The sequence below is a fragment of the Ranitomeya variabilis genome, chromosome 1 (genome assembly GCF_051348905.1).
Source record: "Ranitomeya variabilis isolate aRanVar5 chromosome 1, aRanVar5.hap1, whole genome shotgun sequence".
Classification (NCBI taxonomy): Eukaryota; Metazoa; Chordata; class Amphibia; order Anura; family Dendrobatidae; genus Ranitomeya; species Ranitomeya variabilis.
This window is the reverse complement of record NC_135232.1, coordinates 390,534,630-390,556,428: the sequence shown is the minus strand read 5'-3', so window position 1 is coordinate 390,556,428 and position 21,799 is coordinate 390,534,630. Positions and strand designations below refer to the sequence as shown.

The following is a 21,799-nucleotide window of genomic DNA, read 5'->3' as shown; positions in this document are numbered from 1 at the left end:
GAGCCCGTCCATTGTCCTCGACACTCTAGCCCGTTTCAGGTGGCTTGTCAACAGGAAGAAATCCTGTCTTGTTCCCTCCCAGCACCTCGTCCTTCTGAGCATGCTCTTCGACACTCGTCAGACCAAAGTCTTCCTCCCGAAGATAAGAGATCCATCCTTCGACGGGACGTACACTTGCTCCAGGGTCCTCGGATTCTCTCCTTTCGATCGGCCATGAAGGTTCTGGGGAGGATGGTAGCAACATTGGAAGCGATTCCCTTCCCCCAATTTCACTCTCGACCTCTTCAGTAGGCCATTCCGTCACAGTGGGACAGGTCTGTCTTCTCTCTGGATCGTCCGATCCGACTCTCTTCCTGGGTCAAGCGGTCCCTCAACTGGTGGCTGACGTCACCTCTCATCCCCCAGGGCAGGTCCTTCCTTCCAGTTCACTGGTGGGTGGTGATGACGGACGTCAGCCTGCTCGTCTGGGGTGCGGTGTTTTGCCACCTGACTGTTCAGGGTCGTTGGTCGGTGCAGGAGTCTTCTCTACCGATCAACGTCCTCGAGATTCGTGCCATCCTTCTTTCTTCGTCACTGGGAAAGGATTCTCAGGGGTCTTCCTATCCGAATCCAGCGGACAATGCCACAGCGGTGGCATATATCAACCTTCAAGGGGGGACTCGGAGCTCCTTGGCCGAGGTATCCAAGATCCTCCTCTGGACAGAGGCAATGGTTCCGGTGATATCCGCGGTGTATATCCCCGACGTGGACAATTGGGCTGCCGGCTTCCTCAGCCACGAGGGTCTCGCGGCAGGGGAATGGCCCTTGCATCCGGAGGTTTTCCATAAGATTTGTCTTCGATAGGGGACTCCGGACGTGGACCTCACGGCGTCCTGAATGAACAGGAAGGTTCCTCGGTTCGTCTCCAGGTCTCGCGACCCCCTCGCAGGGGGCGTCGACGCTCTGGCCATTCATTGGTTGCAGTTCGTGCTGCCGTATCTATTCCCACTCCTGCCCTTACTTCCCAAGCTGTTGAAAAAGTTCAAAGCGGAAGGGGTGCCGGTTATTCTGATGGCCCCTGACTGGCCCAGGAGAGCTTGGCTTGCGGAGATCGTCATTCTTCTCGCGGACGCCCCTTGGCGCCTTCCAGACAGGCCGGACCTGCTTTCTCAGGGTACGATTTGCCACCCGAATTCTCGGTCGCTCAGTGTAACGGCGTGGCTGATGAAACCGCAGTTCTAAGAGCGTCCGGCCTTTCGGACCGGGTAATTCACACCATGATCCAGGCTAGGAAGCCTTCGTCTTCCAGGATTTACTATCGTACCTGGAAGGCTTATTTCCGTTGGTGCGACTCCAACTGTGTTTTACCTAGGTCCCTTTCCTTGCCTTCCATTTTGGCTTTCCTTCGGGCAGGACTGGATTCGGGCCTTGCTCTTAGTTCCCTGAAGGGCCATGTTACTGCGCTCTCTATCCTTTTTCAGAAGACAGTATCTTCTCGGCCACAGGTTAAGACCTTCCTTCAAGGAGTGGCCCGTGCTGTCCCTCCGTTCAGGGCCCCTGTGGATTCATGGGATATAAATCTGGTACTGGACGTTCTGAGGGTTTACTCCTTTGAGCCTCTCAGGGAGGTTTCCCTGTCACTTCTATCTTGGAAGGTGGCCTTCCTTGTGGCTATCACTTCTATCCGCCGCGTTTCCAAGTTGGCAGCCCTCTCTTGCCGACCTCCTTTCTTGGTCATCCACCAGGACAAGGTGGTCCTCAGGCCTCCGCCTTCCTTCCTTACTAAGGTGGTTTCCACCTTCCACCTCAACGAGGGCATCGTTCTACCTTCCTTTTGCCCAGCTCCGACTCATCCTCTGGAGCGATCGTTGACCAAGCTGGACCTCGTCAGGGCAGTGAGGATCTACCTGGATAGAACGTCCGTTTTCCGGAAGACGGATTCTCTTTTCGTCATTCCTGATGGCACGCGCAGAGGCCTGCCGGCTTCCAAGGCGACAATTGCTCGCTGGATCAGAACGGCAATTTTGGAGGCTTACCGGGTCAAGAACAGAGTGCCCCCTCCGGGGATAAAGGCTAACTCGACCTGGGCAGTCTGCGCCTCCTGGGCGGTGCACCACAGGGCTTCCACCCTACGGCTCTGCAAAGCGGCAACCTGGTCTTCCATCCACACGTTTGCCAAATTTTACAAGGTCCATACCTACGCTTTGGCAGATGCCAGCCTAGACAGAAGGATTCTGCAGTCGGCAGTGGTGAGTCCTTTGACCTGATGGAAGTCTGTTTTTCCCACCCCAGGGACTGCTTTTGGACGTCCCATGGTTCCTGTGTCCCCCAATGAGAGGCAATAGAGAAAACAGGATTTTTGGTTGCTTACCGTAAAATGTGTTTCTCGGAGCCTTCATTGGGGGACACAGCACCCTCCCAAGTTGAACAGCTCTGTTTATTGTGTTATACTGTTAACGTTCGAGTTCTTTGAACACTCTTTGAGTGTTTGAAACTGTTAAACTGTAAAGTGCTGCGGAATTTGTTGGCGCCTTATAAATAAAGATTTTTATTATATTATTATTCTTTCTTTTACACGTTGCTTCTCCTACTGCTTTCTCACTAACTGAATATCCTACTTCCTGTCGGTAGGGTGTATAAGGCAGAGGAGGAGCTAACTTTTTTATTTGCATAGTGTCAGCCTCCTAGTGGCAGCAGCATACACCCATGGTTCCTGTGTCCCCCAGTGAAGGCTCCAAGAAACAGACGTTGCATTAAAATGCAATAACGAGCGATCAAAAGATTGTATCTGCACAAAAGTGGTGTAATTAAAACAGTCAGCTCGGCACACAAAAAATAAGCCATCACCCAACCACAGACGCTACGGGTACCAGAAAATGGCGCTTTTTTTTTTTTTAAGCAAACTTTGGAATTTTTTCTTACCACTTAATAAAAAAGAACCTAGACATGTTTGGTGTCTATGAACTCGTAATGACCTGGAGAATCATAATGGCAGGTCAGTTTTAGCATTTAGTAAACTTGGCGAAAAACCAGTGTGGGATTGCACTTTTTATTTCAATTTCACTGCATTTGGAATTTTTTTTTCTGGTTTTCTAGTACATGACAGGCTAAAACCAATGGTATCTTTCAAAAATACAACTCGTCCCACAAAAAATAAGCCCTCACATTGCCATACTGCCGAAAAACTAAAAAAAGTTATGGCTCTGGAAAAAAGTGGAGCAAAACAAGGAAAAAAAAAAAAGCTCAGGGGGTGAAGGGGTTAAATAATCGTACAATGTGATTTTCTGTTTTCTTTGTTTGTTTTTTTTTGTTTATTTTTAGATTGTCTCACAGTTGAAGTGTACCTATGATAAAAATTACAGACCGCTCCATTTTTTTGTAGGTGATAGAGCTTGCAATATCAGCAGTGTATCAAATACTTATTTTCCCCACTGTAGATCGGATGAGTGTTATCCGATGTTTTATTGTTTAGCACTTGGAGCGATAGTATTCTATGGGTCAGTGCTGATCCGCATTTTTTGTCTTTTTCTTATACTGATTTGGCATGAGAAAAAAAAAAAATTGCAGCATGTTGCAAGTAGATATGCTAATTGGATGACCCGCACCCACACAAGTAGTCTATGGGGGCGTGCTAAACATGGAACTGTACTCGGATGTCGTATCCGATTGCTGCAGACGCGGACAAAGAAGATGGAGAAATTAAGTTCTCGAACTTCTCCGCAACTGTGCTCGGCTCACACTAAGCTGACGCTGCTAAGACTGTGAGCAGTGTGTGAGCAGAGTGTCATTAACATAATCCATCCAATTCTCGCGAGAGAGAATATATGATCGTGTGATCCTGGCCTAAATGTGATAGGCTCATTCTGAACTCAGCCATGTCCCAGTTTACAAGAAGGAGGTGTTCACACTTATGCAACCACATTAGTTTTGTTTTTATCTGCTCAAAATTAATTTTCTCAATTATTTGAACAGATTATGGGTGGTGATAAAGGTGGAAAAAGTTCTGAAATGATTCTTGTTCATAGGATATTTATTTTTTTTTTTACATAACAAAAAACTACAATTTTAACAGGTGTGTTGACTTGTTGTATCCCCACTGTATATTGTATAGATACCATGCAGTAGGTTTTTTTTTTTCTCTTAAAATCCACATGGAGTACTTAAGAAGAAAAAAATATATATACACTCACTGGCCACTTTATTAGGTACACCTGTCCAACTTCTTGTTAACACTTAATTTCTAATCAGCCAATCACATGGCGGCAACTCAGTGCATTTAGGCATGTAGACATGGTCAAGACAATCTCCTGCAGTTCAAACCGAGCATCAGTATGGGGAAGAAAGGTGATTTGAGTGCCTTTGAACGTGGCATGGTTGTTGGTGCCAGAAGGGCTGGTCTGAGTCTTTCAGAAACTGCTGATCTACTGGGATTTTCACGCACAACCATCTCTAGGGTTTACAGAGAATGGTCCGAAAAAGAAAAAAAATCCAGTGAGCGGCAGTTCTGTGGGCGGAAATGCCTTGTTGATGCCAGAGGTCAGAGGAGAATGGGCAGACTGGTTCGAGCTGATAGAAAGGCAACAGTGACTCAAATCGCCACCCGTTACAACCAAGGTAGGCCTAAGAGCATCTCTGAACGCACAGTGCGTCGAACTTTGAGGCAGATGGGCTACAGCAGCAGAAGACCACACCGGGTACCACTCCTTTCAGCTAAGAACAGGAAACTGAGGCTACAATTTGTACAAGCTCATCGAAATTGGACAGTAGAAGATTGGAAAAACGTTGCTTGGTCTGAGTCTCGATTTCTGCTGCGACATTCGGATGGTAGGGTCAGAATTTGGCGTAAACAACATGAAAGCATGGATCCATCCTGCCTTGTATGGAGCATCTTTGGGATGTGCAGCCGACAAATCTGCGGCAACTGTGTGATGCCATCATGTCAATATGGACCAAAATCTCTGAGGAATGCTTCCAGCACCTTGTTGAATCTATGCCACGAAGAATTGAGGCAGTTCTGAAGGCAAAAGGGGTCCAACCCGTTACTAGCATGGTGTACCTAATAAAGTCGCCGGTGAGTGTATATTGGCACCGCTTTCCACGGGGTGCCATAATATGGAAAGAACATTGGTGCTGGAATAAACCTGCCATTTTCGAGAAAAGGAAGGAAAGGCATAAAGGAATGACTGAAACTTCCTTCTTTTATATACACATCTGTGTTTGGCATTGCCGTTCATTATTGTAGGTGCACCTTATTTGGAGTCTGTTTTACATGTGCTTTTTGTTTTTTCCCTGCTTTGTGGACAGAGTTAGTGAATCCCAGATGGTTTCACTTGATTTATGAATTGTGACTTTTTAAAAAGTTGCTAAGTTTGGCGCAACTCAACTCCAGAGTTTCCCTGAGTATTTTATGCATTTTTTTTTTAAATGCAACATTTTGCTCAAAAAGTCTCAAAAATGGTTAGAATGGTATTTAAACAAAAAAAAAAAAACAACTTTGCACCAATTTCATGAACTACATGCAACATTTTGATGAATTTGGTGTAATAAATGTCAGTGAATACCTAAAGACCAGTATAGTGACTTAAAAGCCCCCGCAAACGATGAATCTGGGACTGTCTATGTCTTTCTTACACAAGTCTTGACATCCTCAATTACGGTAGTTTTTTTTTGTTTGCTACTATTTTAATTTCTGTACTTTTTTTTTTCAGTATATAAAAACATACTTGCCTGTGGTCGAGGGGATTCATTCTTCATACGAACTCACTTTGAATATGAAAAGGAAGGGCCACAGTTCCTGGCATTCACAAGAGGCGAGATTTTTAGGGTGGTTGACACACTGTACGACGGGAAACTGGGCAGCTGGCTGTCTGTTAGGATTGCGAATGAGCTGGAGAAAGGCCTTATACCAAGTAAAAGCAGGTATTTTCCATTTCCTAAATGTGTTTGACTTTTGAATCTTTGTTGTATTTTTAGCTACACCACATCTTTGATTTCTTTTGTTAAGCTTATTTTAAGTCATTTGAGTCTCTGTCTCACCTATGACATTGATGTTTGATTTAGGCAGGAAGGGAAGCCAAATGTATGTACATCTCACTCAACTTCCGACAGTAGGACATAATTGGGGATCCTGGGTAGGTAGATTAAACAACAAATCATTAAGTAGTAACTTAACATTTAAATTTAGTACATTTTCATAAAGCAAAGCTAACCACATATACACAGAGATTGTCCTTTTATACCTTGGATGACAGTTGATAGTGTTAGCTCTGCATTCTTTTAGGGCCTCACATTGATTTGTGTTGGTTAGAAAGCTATATTAAAGACACTTTTAATTCATAGAAAAGCTAAAACTATAATTGGGATGATACATTGTTTCTGTCATGTGGAGCTTTTTTTTTTTTTTCTTTAAACAAGTGGGATTGACTACATGTACTTAGATCACTTACTAACTACACTTGTTCCCAGTATTTATTTCTGCTCTTTCTCCAGGGTTTACCGATGTAAAGATTTTGCAAGTGATCTCCAGTGGCTGTGAGATCCAGGGATGAGTCTGTGAGACAGGGTTGGCAACTAGACATACCATATACAGTATACTCGTGTATAAGCAGAGTTTTTAAGCACACTTTTTTGTGCTGAAAATGTCCCCCCTTGGCTTATACACGAGTCATTGTCTCAATTTATGGCAGGGGAGGGGGAGCCGGGGGTCACAGGAGGCAGGAGCCGGCGGCTGCGGCTAAAGCTTGTGCCCACTGCTAAAGAGAAATGAATATTCACTGCACTGGCAATGAATATTAATTTCTTATAGCGCGCGCACAGTTACAGCTGCAGCCGCCGGCTTCCAGCAGCTGCTGGGCTCTAACGGGGCCCGATCATTACGGTAATGAATATTCACCTCTCTCCACTCCCATAGGCTGGAGAGAGGTGAATATTCATTACGTTAATGAGCAGGGACACGTGATCATCCGGCCGCAGGAGCTGCTGGAAGCCGGAACGAGATGCTGCGAGGGTGCGCAGGGACGATAAGTAGGATGTTTTTTTTTTGTTTGTTTTTTTTTAAATGCTTTTCTCATGGTGTCCATAAATACAAGGATGGGGATGAGGAACCATGCATACAAGAATGGGAATAAGGAGCCATGAATACAAGGATGGGAATAAGGAGCCATGCAGACAAGGATGGGAATAAGGAGCCATGCAGACAAGGATGGGAATAAGGAGCCATGCAGACAAGGATGGGAATAAGGAGCCATGCAGACAAGGATGGGAATAAGGAGCCATGCAGACAAGGATGGGAATAAGGAGCCATGCAGACAAGGATGGGAATAAGGAGCCATGCAGACAAAGATGGGAATAAGGAGCCATGCAGCCAAGGATGAGGAACCATGCATACCAGAATAGGGATTAGGGGACAATGCATACCCGGCTTATACTCGAGTCAATACGTTTTCCCAGTTTTTCAAGGCAAAATTAGGTGTCTCAGCTTATACTCTGGTCGACTTACACACGAGTATATATGGTATATATTTTTTAATATATGTAGAGTCTTCTCAAAAAATTATAGACATGTTTTACCGTCACACTAAATTAGGATTATACATGATGCATAACTATATACCACAAATTATATAAGAAGACATTAGCGGCATTCACTGTGAACTGTAAAAGGGTTATAAATGGTCCAAAAAATGTGTAGAAGTCTCCCTAGCTTAACCCCTTAAAGACTACCGATACGCCTTTTAACGGCGGCAGTTAAGGGTACTTATGTCTCCGCGCCGCTTTTTAACGGCGCTGAGAAATAAGTGTATAGTGTAGCGCCCCCACTGCCGCAGGGCCGAGGGGTACCCGGTACCGGGCCTCTGAGTCTCTGCTCTGGGGTTGTCACGGTGGCTAGACCCGGTCCGTGACCCTGCTGAGGGGCGCACAGTGAAAGGTGGTGGTATGGTGTTGATGTTATCGTGCGGTGTAGTGCCGGTCGCGGTCAATAACGAGGACACCAGGTTGCAGTCTCTTTACCTCTTTACTGAAGGCTTCTGAGTCCTCAATCCGGAATACGGATAACAGGGCTGCGCAAGTCCAGCCGGTCCGATGGCACCTCCAGAGTTCCCTTTGCAGGTGGAAATCTGTGCCTACCTGCCTGCGCTTGTGTGTTGTGGTCCTCCCCTGCTGTGCTTACGGGATAGCACCCACAACTGTTGTGTCTGTTTCTCGCGTTCCTTCACAACTCGATTCTGATGTTCTCCCTCTACGTCCCCCTGATCTTACGGTTAGGACGCACCCGTATGACGGGGAGGCTCGGAGCTCTTCCGGGACTCCAGCGTCACCCCACTCCTGTTGTTACCCCCCTGTGTCTTCCTGGGTCTGGGTGAGACAGCCCGCCTGTAACTGACTGTCCTGCCGTAGGTTTGAAGTTTGGCTTGGAGCTCTATACTTCCTCGGCGTTCCGGCCACCGGTTATGCGCCTCAATAGGATGTTGCCTCGTCTTACAGCACGACTCCTACTGGTATTCTCCTTGTCGCGTTGATCTCGTTTCTCACTCAGCACAATAAATCTCGCTTCTTATCCTTTCTTGGGGTACCGCCGCTATATCGTGCAGGCGCGGTCCCGTAACGTTCTCTCTGGTTGCTAGGCCTCTGTCAGGATCCCACCCCTGACAGGGACCCCTCTGAATCTTCCCCCTACAACACCCTCTGCCACAAGGTGTTGCCTGGTTCCAACCCAGTCAGCTTTCTCTCTAACTTCCTGCCTAACCCCCAGTTTTACCAGACTGTGAGGAGTGGCCTAATGAATAGTGCCCTTAGCTCCCCCTGGAGGCCAGACTGTGAAATGTATTGGTGTCTGTGATACCTTGTCAGATGAACCCCTTCAGTGCCATCAGACGTACCATAGCCCCCCTTAGCGGCGGAGCCATAGTACTGCAACGACCAGGACTCTAGGGCGCTGCAATAGGGCCCCCCAGAGTTGGAATTTCTCCAGAGAACATGATTCGGGTTGGTAACGGAAAAACGGCGACTGCAGAAAGAGTCCGATCTCTCAATTAAATGATCTCTCCTCTGATGTGATCGCACATCAGAAGAGAGAGAAATGGGGTCCCCCGATTCCCCCCGCGTCGTCTTCTGGGAGAAAATGGCGGGCGCATGTGCATTGCGCCCGGCGAGATCTGCCGGCCAGCATCTGGCAACAATGGGAAATTTTTCCTATTGGTTCATTTTGATCAGTGATCAAAAAAAAAAAAAAAAAAAGTAAAGCAAACCCCACTTTTCACCCCCTTAGTTAGGTAAAAATAATAAAATAAAAAAATATATATTTCTATTAGGGTTGGGCTAAAGTTAGGGTTGGGTTAGGGTTGTGGTTATGGTTCGGATTAGGGGTGTGGTTAGGGTTATGACTAGGGGTGTGTTGGGGTTAGCGTTGTGGTTAGGGTTGGGATTAGAGTTAGGGGTGTGTTGGGGTTTGAGTTAGAAGTGGGGAGGTTCCACTGGTTAGGTACATCAGGGGGTCCCCAAACGCGACATGGCGACACCACCATTGATTCCAGGCAATTTTTCGGTTAAAAAGTCAATCGGTGCACCCTCCCTTCTGAGCCCTGCTATGCGCCCAGTGGCTTTCCCCCACATATGGGGTATTGCCATACTCAGGAGGAATTGCACAACAAATTTTGTGGTCCATTTTCTCCTGTTAGCCTTGTGAAAATAAAAAAAAAATTGGTTCTAAAGTAAATTTTTTGTCAAAGTAAAAATGTTTCTTTCCACATTGCTTTAGTTCTCGTGAAGCACCTGAAGGGTTAATACATTTCTTGAATGTGATTTTGCACACCTTGAGGGGTGCAGTTTTTTGGAATGGTGTCACTTTTGGGTATTTTCTGTTATATTGATCCCCCAAACTCACTACAAATGTGAGGTGGTCTCTAAAAAATGTTTTTTTAAATTCTGTTGGAAAAATTAGAAGTCGCAGGTGAACTTTTAACCCATATAATGTCCTAACAAAAAAAAATTGTCTCCAAAATTGTGCTGATGTACACATGTGGGAAATGTTATTTATCAAGAATTGTGTGCGACATGACTTTGATTTAAGGGTACAAAAATTAAAAGTTGTGAAATTGCAAAATTTTCTAATTTTTGCCAAATTTCCATTGTTTTCATTAATAAACGCAAGTTATAGCGCAGAAATTCTACCACTAACGTGAAGTACAATATGTCACAAATAAACGGTCTCCGAATTGGTAGGATACGTTGAAGCATTCTAGAGCTATAACCTCATAAATTGACAGTGGTCAGAACTGTAAAATTTGGCCTGGTAATTAAGCACAAAATTCACTGTCATACGGAGATAAAAAAAATCCCGGACTCCTCAAATGTCTTTTTTTACGTGCAGAGGAAAAAAAAGTGCTCAAGCCTACTGTGAGAGTGGGTGCCATTAATGATGCTGTCAGGTCGTGGCAATTTCCTTACATTGATTTAGAGCTGTGGAATACCAGATATAAACACAAGATGCTTAGAAAATGTCGATCCCTATTAACAATTGGACCCACAAGTGGGAATTAAATCTATATTTTGTATGTACTTAAATATTCATGACGAAAGGAGGAATAGATCCTGCAGCTCGTCAATACATACTCGATTTTTCTTACATTTTTGAATACAATAAGTTTTATATGTTTATTGTGGGAGCTTATTTTACCTCACATACTTTTTACCATAAGGTACGGTAGGGTAATTACCCCATTATGAAAATTAATGTATAAAACTTTTTACAAACTGTTTTTTGGAGAACTATTTTTAGGGAAAAACTATGAATAATTTGTGAGACTTCCTTGCACAACACAATTTAACAAGAATAAATGAGTGAGAAAGTGCAAGTCACAACTTGGTGAGACTCTGGAGCTCTTAAGCCCAGGAATACCGTAATTACTCTGTAGCGACTCGCATCAACCAATTAAAAGCACAGTCACACTGTCTGCGCAAGCCACCACTGCTAGGCAAGTCCTTTAGAGCCGGAATATTCTTCACCCACTTCCACAGGGTATGAGGGCTTTACAGAGCCCTTCATAGACTGCTCTCGTAGGATAGCTGGCATCTGGTGGCGCGGACGACGTGAAGTCGGGTACAAGAGTAAATCCAAAGGTAGCAGCATAAAACCCAAATGAAAACTCTGGGACAGTAGTTAATAAAGAAGAACCAATAACGGCAATAGCAACTACTGAGAAGCACGCAGAACCCAACCAGGAAGCTCTCACCATACCACTATACACGGGATCTGAATAAACAGCACGGAACTGGATTGAAGCAGGACTTAAATAGCCAGCGCAAACCTAAGGATAACAATCAGGTGATGTCTTCCTCGCAGTTATGTCCAGGGAGCCACTCCCTACTCACCTGTACAGCAGGGTGCCCACATTCCCACCATTGGTAAACACCTCGCAAGGCAGGGTCCTGCTTTACCTGGGTACTGGGTGTTAGTGTCCCAAGTTCCCTGGGCTGTGAAGTAAGTGGGAAGCACGTCATCCCTTGTTTCCATACCGCTCACTACGTCCACACATGAGGCAGCATCATGTGTGGTCACACCACCAAAGTGCACGATAGCTCTGCTTCCAGTGCAGACAGACCGGTGGAGCAGTCTAGAAACCGGAGGAGGACAAGTGAGTCCACAGCAGGTCTTTTTATCAGGAGCACAACCTTTCATAAAACTGTAAATATGGCTCCAAGTGACTCAAATTTGTTGTTTGCAAATAAGATGTTTGAAATTTTTTGATTGTGTGAATATAAATATTATTTCAGAGCGGATCAGTTGGCCAGTGTACAGAATGCACAAAGAACAGGAGCGGCTGGAGACCGTGCAGATTTTTGGAAGAACCGGGCCCAAAGGGCTGGTGCGAAGAAGAATGCCAAGAAGGGTCGTGATGATCTAAGCTCAGTGTCATGGACAAGTACCAGGTTTCCTTCCTATGAAAAGGTTATGTTGAGGGAAGGTAAAAACTGTATTCTTTAGTTCGTCATCCTTCATCTTTGCATATAAATTTGTCAATCATTATTGAAGCATAGTTTGTATTTTAAATAGAATTTACTAAATGCTATTTTTCAAGATTTTATATTGAAAAAAAAAAAACACTTTAAAGATTAAACCGGTCGTCAGGTTTTCCCCATATAAAGTACGGCCACCACCATTAGGTCCTCTTTTACAGCATATTGGAATGATGTAAAAATAAAAAGTCCACAATCCCCTCTGCAGAGCTGAAAAAAGACCTTTTATGATACTCACTGTCTTATCCGATGAGCGTCTCTGGTCTGGATCTGGTGCATCCTCTCTTCTTATGATCACTGTCCTGCTTCCCTGCTTTGTGTGTATGACTAGTCCTAAATCATCCACACAGTGTCCCCATGGCATTCCTGCACAGGCGCAGTTCTCTGTTCTGCCGAGGGCTGACCAAAGTACTGTAGTGTGCATGCATAGGGAAAGGCCAAAGAGAGCTGATGACCCCGAAATGAAGACTGCACATACATGTTAAAATACCGTATTTTTCGGACTATAAGACACACTGGACCATAAGACGTACCCTAAATTTTGGGGTGGAAAATAGCAAAGAAACTGTTTTATAATATGGGTCTGTCTTATCGTCCGAATTTTAAGGTCTGTTACCTGAGGGCTGGCGGTGGTAGATTGGGGTCACAGGAGGCATGGTGCCTTCCTCAGGAAGCCAGCGGCGGCCGAAGTGGGGCAGTGCTGCAGCCCCGAGGTATCCCAGCGGTGTGATGCTGCAGGTCCCGTGTCAGCTGTGAGGCAGAACAGAGTGCGTCACATGGAGCAGGGTCCTTTCCTCAGGATCCTGGTGGCAGAAATGTGGCGATGCTGTGGCTCGGTGCCAATGGTGAGCAGAGCCGAGTGAATCATTGGTTTCTCGGCATCCATTTTCCTGAAGCCGAGGGCTGCCGAGATCGTAATCTGCACAGGCGCGGCCTTCGGAGGTCATTTTCCTGAAGCCCACCGCCTCAGAAAAATGGCACGCGAGAGGCCCAGCCGAGTTCTCAATCCGCGCACGCGCCACCTCCGGCAGCCCACGACTTCAGGAAGGTGGGTGCAGGTAAACCAATGAGGCGTTCCGCACTGCCCACCGCTGACACCGAGCTTCAGCACCGCCACACTCTGCCGTCTGGTCCCTGAGGAAGGGACGCTACTACAGCACTGCTGCATCCCCTCAGTAGGCCTGCGTTCGGACTATAAAACACCAATAACCCCCACCCCCCCACATTTTCCTCCCAAATTTTTTTGGAAAGAAGTGCGTCTTATAGTCTGAAAAATACAGTACTTTGGTCTGCCGTCGGCGGGGCAGAGAGAAGTGTGCCTGCACAGGAATGTGATGTGGACACTGTGTGGATAACTTAGGACGCATCATACACGTGATTACATACACATTCCAGTATGCTGTAAAATTGGTGGCATAGTTTCTATGGCGAAAACCTGATGACTGGTTAAGCAGAAATGGCTGGATAGTAATTTGCTTATATTCCTAGCAGGCTGTGACTTTGGGAAGGAAACAGTATAGCACATTAGGAGTTGTTCATCAGATACCTTTTCAGTTGGTGAAGGTAACTGCTCTAGAAGTGTGAATTTTACTGGGGCATTGCTAATATTGTTTTCTTCTTGTTACAGCTGGCTTTAAAAGACCTGTTGTGGTATTTGGTCCAATAGCCGATGTAGCCATGGAAAAATTGGCAGCAGATATGCCAGACTTATTTCACATAGCCAGTAAGTTAGTTTGTTTGGGGAGCCATGTGTGTATGTTACCAATGTTTAGAACATCGTAACATACTCTTAACTTTTACAGAGACTGAACCTAAAGATGCTGGCTCTGAGAAGTCAAATGGAATAGTGCGATTAAACACAGTTCGACAGATAATCGAACAGGTGAGTACACAAGCAAGCTCGTCAGTACATAACATTACTCCTCAATTATATTAACCTACATAGATAAGGGGTTATTCCAGTCTCGACCATTCATAGCTGAGGTAGGAATTCTAGCGTCCAAGTACAAGTCACATGAAGCCACACTCTTGCCTAACCGGATTTTGGATGCAGTTTATTCCCTTTTTAGTCATTAGAATGGCTGAGATTAGACTAACACTTTAATAATTTATATAAATCAAAAAAATAGACGGGAAGCTATATGCCATAAAATTACATGAAAATTTTTATTAATACAATATTGAAAGATTCAACATAAAACCAGTTAGTATGGGGACAGCAATATGCAAAAAAACCAGCAAAAAAAAGGGTACACAAATTACTGGTGAATCATCACCTTTTAAGAATGGAGCTGCTATTAGAATTGGAGTGAAGATTAAATATTTATAAATTTGTGGAGCAATGAAGCTTCCAAAAATCTTTTTTATATATCATACATAGTGAAGTAGTCCAAATATAACAAGCCCCATGACAGTGTTTGTAATATCCTTAGATATATTCCATTGTCAATCCCTATAATGGTAACTGCCTCCACGTGATTCAGCCACAGAAAAAGTATGAAAACATTTTCAATTAGTGCCTAATTATGGTGTATACAGCAAAGGGGGCATGATAGTAAGGAACAGGGATAGGAAACCTTAGGGATGGAATTAAAGATAGTGAGTACTGTACCTTTAAATGACTGTGGCACCCCTGATGCGCGTTTAAGCTTTTACCAAGGGAGTGTGCACAACCATAGGGACCCTTTCTGGAGGGGTCTGTTATAAACTGGTGGCCTAGGAACAGCATGGACGAGCTCTGGAGTAGGTGGCCTCTATACTGACCGCAGACCCTGAACTTAACACATCAACTAGAAGTAGCCGTGGGATGTTCCTGTCACTCCCTAGACACCTCGTCACGGCCGGAGGACTAATTACACCTAAAGGAAGAAACAGGAATACTATCTTGCCTCAGAGAAAATTCCCAAAGGAAAGGCAGCCCCCCACAAATATTGACTGTGAGAGGAGAGGGAAATTACAAACGCAGACTGAAAACAGAATTTAGCAAAGGAGGCCACGCTACCTAGAAAGAAAAGACAGGAAAGAGTACTGTGTGGTCAGTATAAAAAATACTACAAAATCCACCACAGAGAATACAAAAATCTCCACACCTAACTAAAGGCATGGAGGGTAACTCTGTGACTCCAGAGCTTCCAACTTGGCTGAGTAAATCTTAACACAGACAAAGCTGGACAAGAAAAAACATAGCAATTCACAGAACTATTAAGTCCACCGCATGTGGACTGCAAAAACAGAGCCAGGACTTATCTTTGATGATTTGGACAATCCAGAAGGAGAAACCAAGCAGAGATGTGGATCGCTAGAAAACAATGGACAACTGGCACTCAATAAAGGAAGGAGCCAGACTAAATAGCCCCGTCCAAAGTGGAAGCAGCTGATGACTGTTGTGAAGGACAAACAGCAGCACTACCACTTATAACCACCGGAGGGAGCCTAAGAGCAGAACCCACAAAAGAATTCACAACAGTACCCCCCCCTTGAGGGGTCACCGAACCCTCACCAGAGCCCCCAGGCCGATCCGGATGAGCCAAATGGAAGGCACGAACCAAATCGTCAGCATGAACATCGGAGGCAACAACCCAAGAATTATCCTCCTGGCCATAACCCTTCCACTTGACAAGATACTGAAGCCTCCGTCTTGAAAAACGAGAATCCAAGATCTTCTCCACAACATACTCCAACTCCCCATCAATCAACACCGGGGCAGGAGGATCAACAGAGGGAACCACGGGCACCACATATTTCCGCAACAAAGATCTATGAAAAACATTATGGATGGAAAAAGAGGCTGGAAGGGCCAAACGAAAAGACACTGGATTGATAATCTCAGAAATCCTATAAGGACCAATAAACCGAGCCTTGAACTTCGGGGAAGAAACCTTCATAGGAACATGACGAGAAGACAACCAGACCAAATCCCCAACCCGAAGCCGGGAACCCACACGCCAACGACTGTTGGCAAAACGCTGAGCCTCCTCCTGAGACAACACCAAATTGTCCACAACATGAGCCCAAATCTGCTGCAACCTGTCAACCACAGAATCCACCCCAGGACAATCAGAAGACGCAACCTGCCCTGAAGAAAAACGAGGATGAAACCCAGAATTACAAAAGAATGGTGACACCAAAGTAGCAGAACTAGCCCGATTATTAAGGGCAAACTCGGCCAATGGCAAGAAAGCCACCCAATCATCCTGATCGGCAGACACAAAGCATCTCAAATAAGTTTCCAAAGTCTGGTTAGTTCGCTCGGTTTGGCCGTTTGTCTGAGGATGAAATGCGGAAGAAAAAGACAAATCAATGCCCAGCTTAGCACAAAAGGACTGCCAAAACCTAGAAACAAACTGGGAACCTCTATCGGACACAATATTCTCCGGAATGCCATGCAAACGAACCACAAGCTGAAAAAACAACGGAACCAACTCAGAAGAGGAAGGCAACTTAGGCAAAGTTACCAAATGAACCATCTTAGAAAACAGGTCACAGACCACCCAGATAACAGACATCCTCTGGGAAACAGGAAGATCCGAAATAAAATCCATAGAAATATGCGTCCAAGGCCTCTCAGGGACCGGCAAAGGCAAAAGCAACCCACTGGCGCGGGAGCAGCAAGGTTTGGCCCGCGCACAAGTCCCACAAGACTGCACAAAAGAACGCACATCCCGTGACAAAGAAGGCCACCAAAAGGACCTACTAACCAAATCTCTGGTACCAAAAATCCCAGGATGGCCAGCCAACACAGAACAGTGAACCTCAGAAATCACTTTACTAGTCCATCTGTCAGGAACAAACAGTTTCCCCGCTGGACAGCGATCAGGTTTATCAGCCTGAAACTCCTGAAGAGCCCGTCGCAAATCAGGGGAGATGGCAGAAAGAATCACCCCCTCCTTAAGAATACCAACCGGCTCAAGAATCCCAGGGGAATCAGGCAAGAAACTCCTAGAGAGGGCATCAGCCTTAACATTCTTAGAACCTGGAAGACATGAGACAACAAAATCAAAACGGGAGAAAAACAGGGACCATCGGGCCTGTCTAGGATTCAGCCGTTTGGCAGACTCGAGGTAAATCAGATTCTTATGATCGGTCAAGACCACAATACGGTGCTTGGCCCCCTCAAGCCAATGTTGCCACTCCTCAAATGCCCACTTCATAGCCAACAACTCACGATTGCTGACATCATAATTGCATTCCGCAGGCGAAAACTTTCGAGAAAAGGCACACGGTTTCATCAAGGAACAATCAGAATTCCTCTGAGACAAAACGGCCCCTGCCCCAATCTCAGAAGCGTCAACCTCCACCTGAAAAGGAAGAGAAACATCCGGCTGACGCAACACAGTGGCAGAAGTAAATCGGCGCTTAAGCTCCTGAAAGGCAGAAACAGCCTCAGAGGACCAATTAGCTACATCAGCGCCCTTCCTCGTCAAATCGGTCAGGGATTTAACCACACTGGAGAAGTTGGCAATGAAACGGCGACAAAAATTAGCAAAGCCCAAAAATTTCTGAAGGCTCTTCATGGATGTGGGCTGGATCCAATCATGAATGGCCTGAACCTTAGCCGGATCCATTTCTATAGATGATGGAGAAAAAATGAAGCCCAAAAAAGAAACCTTCTGTACACCAAAGAGGCACTTAGACCCCTTCACAAACAAGGCATTGTCACGAAGGACCTGAAATACCATCCTGACTTGTTTCACATGAGACTCCCAATCATCTGAAAAAATCAAAATATCATCCAAATATACAATCATGAATTTATCAAGATAATTCTGAAAAATATCATGCATGAAGGACTGAAACACAGATGGGGCATTAGAGAGTCCGAATGGCATCACAAGATACTCAAAATGGCCCTCGGGCGTATTAAACGCAGTTTTCCATTCGTCACCCTGCTTAATACGAACCAGATTATATGCCCCTCGAAGGTCAATCTTAGTAAACCAACTAGCCCCCTTAATTCTGGCAAACAAATCAGAAAGCAAAGGCAAAGGGTATTGGAATTTGACCGTGATCTTACTCAAGAGGCGATAATCAATACAGGGTCTCAAGGAGCCATCCTTCTTGGCAACAAAAAAAAAACCTGCTCTTAATGGAGAAGAAGATGGCCGAATATGCCCCTTCTCCAAAGACTCCCTTACATAGCTCCGCATGGCGGCATGTTCAGGCACAGACAGGTTGAAAAGTCGGCCCTTAGGAAACTTACAGCCTGGAATCAAATCAATAGCACAATCACAGTCCCTATGCGGTGGAAGGGAACTGGACTTGGGCTCATCGAAAACATCCTGCAAATCTGACAAACTCAGGAATTTCAGAAGAGGGGGAGGAGGAAATTGACATCAGAGGAACGTCATCGTGAACCCCCTGACAACCCCAACTAGTCACAGACATAGATTTCCAATCCAACACCGGATTATGTACCTGTAACCATGGAAACCCCAGCACAATAGCATCATGCAAATTATGCAACACCAGGAAACGACAATCTTCCTGATGGGCTGGCGCCATGCACATGGTTAACTGTGTCCAAAACTGAGGTTTAGTTTTAGCCAATGGTGTAGCATCAATCCCCCTCAAAGGGATAGGACTCCGCAAAGGCTGTAAGGAAAAACCACAACGTTTGGCAAATTCTAAGTCCATTAAATTTAAAGCGGCGCCTGAATCCACAAATGCCATGACCGAGAATGACGATAATGAGCAGATCAGGGTCACAGATAACAGAAATTTAGGTTGTACAGTACTGATAGTAACGGAATTAGCGATTCTCTTGGCACGCTTAGGGCAATCAGAAATAACATGAGCAGAATCGCCGCAGTAAAAGCACAACCTATTCTGACGTCTGAATCCTTGGCGTTCAGCTCTAGACAATCCTATCACACTGCATAGGCTCAGGACTCCGCTCGGAAGACAACGCCATAGTGTGCACACTCTGCGCTCACGCAAGCGCCGATCAATTTGAATGGCCAGAGACATAGAATCACTCAGACCAGCAGGCGTGGGGAGCCCCACCATAACATCTTTAACAGATTCAGAAAGACCCTTTCTGAAAATTGCCGCCAAAGCATCCTCATTCCACTTAGTAAGCACAGACCATTTTCTGAATTTCTGGCAATATGACTCTGCCGCTTCTTGACCCTGACACAGGGCCAAAAGTGTTTTCTCAGCATGCTCTACAGAGTTAGGTTCATCATACAATAACCCAAGCGCCTGAAAAAAGGTGTCTACATTAAGCAAGGCCGGATTCCCAGATTCCAGGGAAAATGCCCAATCCTGCGGGTCACCACGCAACAGAGAAATGACAATTTTTACCTGCTGGTTGGGATCACCAGAGGAACGGGGCTTAAGAGCAAAAAACAGTTTACAGTTATTTTTAAAGCTCAAAAATTTGGACCTGTCCCCGAAGAACAGATCGGGGGTAGGAATTCTGGGCTCTAAAACAGGAGTCTGCACGATATAATCAGAAATACCCGGTACTCTAGCAGCAAGTTGATCCACCCGAGAAGCAAGTCCCTGAACATCCATGTCAACGCCTAACTCCTGAGCCACCCAGAAGTGAAGAGGGAAAAAAAAACACAACAGAGTACAGAAAAAAAAATGGCTCAGCACTTTCTTTCCCTTCTTTTGAGATGCGGTTAACTCATTGTTGGCCAGTTGTACTGTTATGAACTGGTGGCCTAGGAGCAGCATGGACGAGCTCTGGAGTAGGTGGCCTCTATACTGACCGCAGACCCTGAACTTAACACATCAACTAGAAGTAGCCGTGGGATGTTCCTGTCACTCCCTAGACACCTCGTCACGGCCGGAGGACTAATTACACCTAAAGGAAGAAACAGGAATACTATCTTGCCTCAGAGAAAATTCCCAAAGGAAAGGCAGCCCCCCACAAATATTGACTGTGAGAGGAGAGGGAAATTACAAACGCAGACTGAAAACAGAATTTAGCAAAGGAGGCCACGCTACCTAGAAAGAAAAGACAGGAAAGAGTACTGTGCGGTCAGTATAAAAAATACTACAAAATCCACCACAGAGAATACAAAAATCTCCACACCTAACTAAAGGCATGGAGGGTAACTCTGTGACTCCAGAGCTTCCAACTTGGCTGAGTAAATCTTAACACAGACAAAGCTGGACAAGAAAAAACATAGCAATTCACAGAACTATTAAGTCCACCGCATGTGGACTGCAAAAACAGAGCCAGGACTTATCTTTGATTTGGACAATCCAGAAGGAGAAACCAAGCAGAGATGTGGATCCCTAGAAAACAATGGACAACTGGCACTCAATAAAGGAAGGAGCCAGACTAAATAGCCCCGTCCAAAGTGGAAGCAGCTGATGACTGTTGTGAAGGACTTGATTTGCATACAGAAGCTAAACTGTAAAACTCAATATTTCCGTGGTCCCCCAGTGGTGAAGTCTCCACCAATCAACCGGCGCCCGCACATAGACCCACGCAGTCACGAGCAAATTAACTTTATCCCCCCAGGCCTCCTACACTGACTGAGAGCTGGCTCTAATCCTGAGCTGCTGTCAGTCAAGGCAGAGGGTGAGGTTACCATGTGACTAAAACCGGAACGCTGCAAGAGGAGAGTGGGAGGGATAAAGTTAGTTTCCTCCCCTGCATAGTGGGTCTGAATTCAGGTGCCGGGTGGGTTCACAACGCTGTTAACCTGCAGATAAACCCCATATCTGCAGTTTAATATAGTTTATTCAGGTGAAAGTTTCCTTTAACGGACAGACAAGTAAATGAACCATTTTTTTCTGTGCCTAGTTATAACTCTCTTGCTTGTGCTCTTCACTTTTGTTTAGGATAAACATGCTCTTATGGATGTTACTCCTAAAGCAGTGGACTTGCTCAACTACACTCAGTGGTTTCCTATAGTGGTGTTGTTTAATCCAGACAGCAAGCAAGGTGTAAAAACTATGAGGCAAAGATTGTGCCCAACATCAAACAAAAGTTCTCGAAAGCTATATGACCAGGCAAATAAGCTGAAGAAGACCTGTGGTCATCTCATTACAGGTAAGTAGGACATTATCGCATTTTATATCATGTATCCTAGTTTTAGAAGTTGACAACACAACTCTATCTATCTATCTGTCTGTCTGTCTGTCTGTCTATCTATATACACTCAAAAGTTTACATACCCCGGCAGAATTTTTGCTTTCTTGGCCTTTTCTCAGAGAATATGAATGATAACACCAAACATTTTTCTCCACTCAAGATTAGTGGTTGCGTGAAGCCATTTATTGCCAAACTACTGTGTTTTGTCTTTTTAAATCATAATAACAACCCAAAACATCCAAATGACCCTGATCAAAAGTTCACATACCCCATTTCTTAATACTTTGTATTGCCCCCTCTAATATCAATGATGGCTTGAAGTCTTTTGTGGTAGTTGTGGATGAGGTTCTTTATTTTCTCAGATGGTAAAGCTTCTAGCAAAAGGCCTCAAGTTCCTGTAAATTTCTGGGCTGTCTAGCATGAACTGCGCTCTTGAGATCTCCCCAGAGTGGCTCAATGATGTTGAGGTCAGGAGACTGAGATGGCTACTCCAGAACCTTCACTTTGTTCTGCTGTAGCCAATGACAGGTCTACTTGGGCTTGTGTTTTGGATCGTTGTCACATTGGATCATCCAAGTACGTTGCATGCGCAGATTGTGATCTGATGATTGCAAATTTGCCTCTAGTATTTGCTGATAACGTGCTGCATTCATCATCTTTCCTTCAACTTTGACCAAGTTTCCTGTGCCTTTGTAGCTCACACATCCCCAAAACATCAGCGATCCACCTCTGTGCTTTACATTAGGAATGGTA

General features: G+C 45.2%; 1 protein-coding gene across 3 annotated transcripts in view; it reads left to right on the top strand.

Moving 5' to 3' along the window:
* Positions 1-21,799, top strand: part of TJP2 (tight junction protein 2) — a 155,457-nt gene that overhangs the window by 119,214 nt on the left and 14,444 nt on the right. For all 3 annotated transcript variants that reach the window (XM_077249082.1, XM_077249083.1, XM_077249084.1), the window contains 5 exons: positions 5,688-5,898; positions 11,752-11,942; positions 13,622-13,717; positions 13,797-13,876; positions 20,794-21,004. In XM_077249082.1, coding sequence (XP_077105197.1) covers positions 5,688-5,898; positions 11,752-11,942; positions 13,622-13,717; positions 13,797-13,876; positions 20,794-21,004 — 789 coding nt within the window. The remainder of the gene's footprint in view (positions 1-5,687; positions 5,899-11,751; positions 11,943-13,621; positions 13,718-13,796; positions 13,877-20,793; positions 21,005-21,799) is intronic.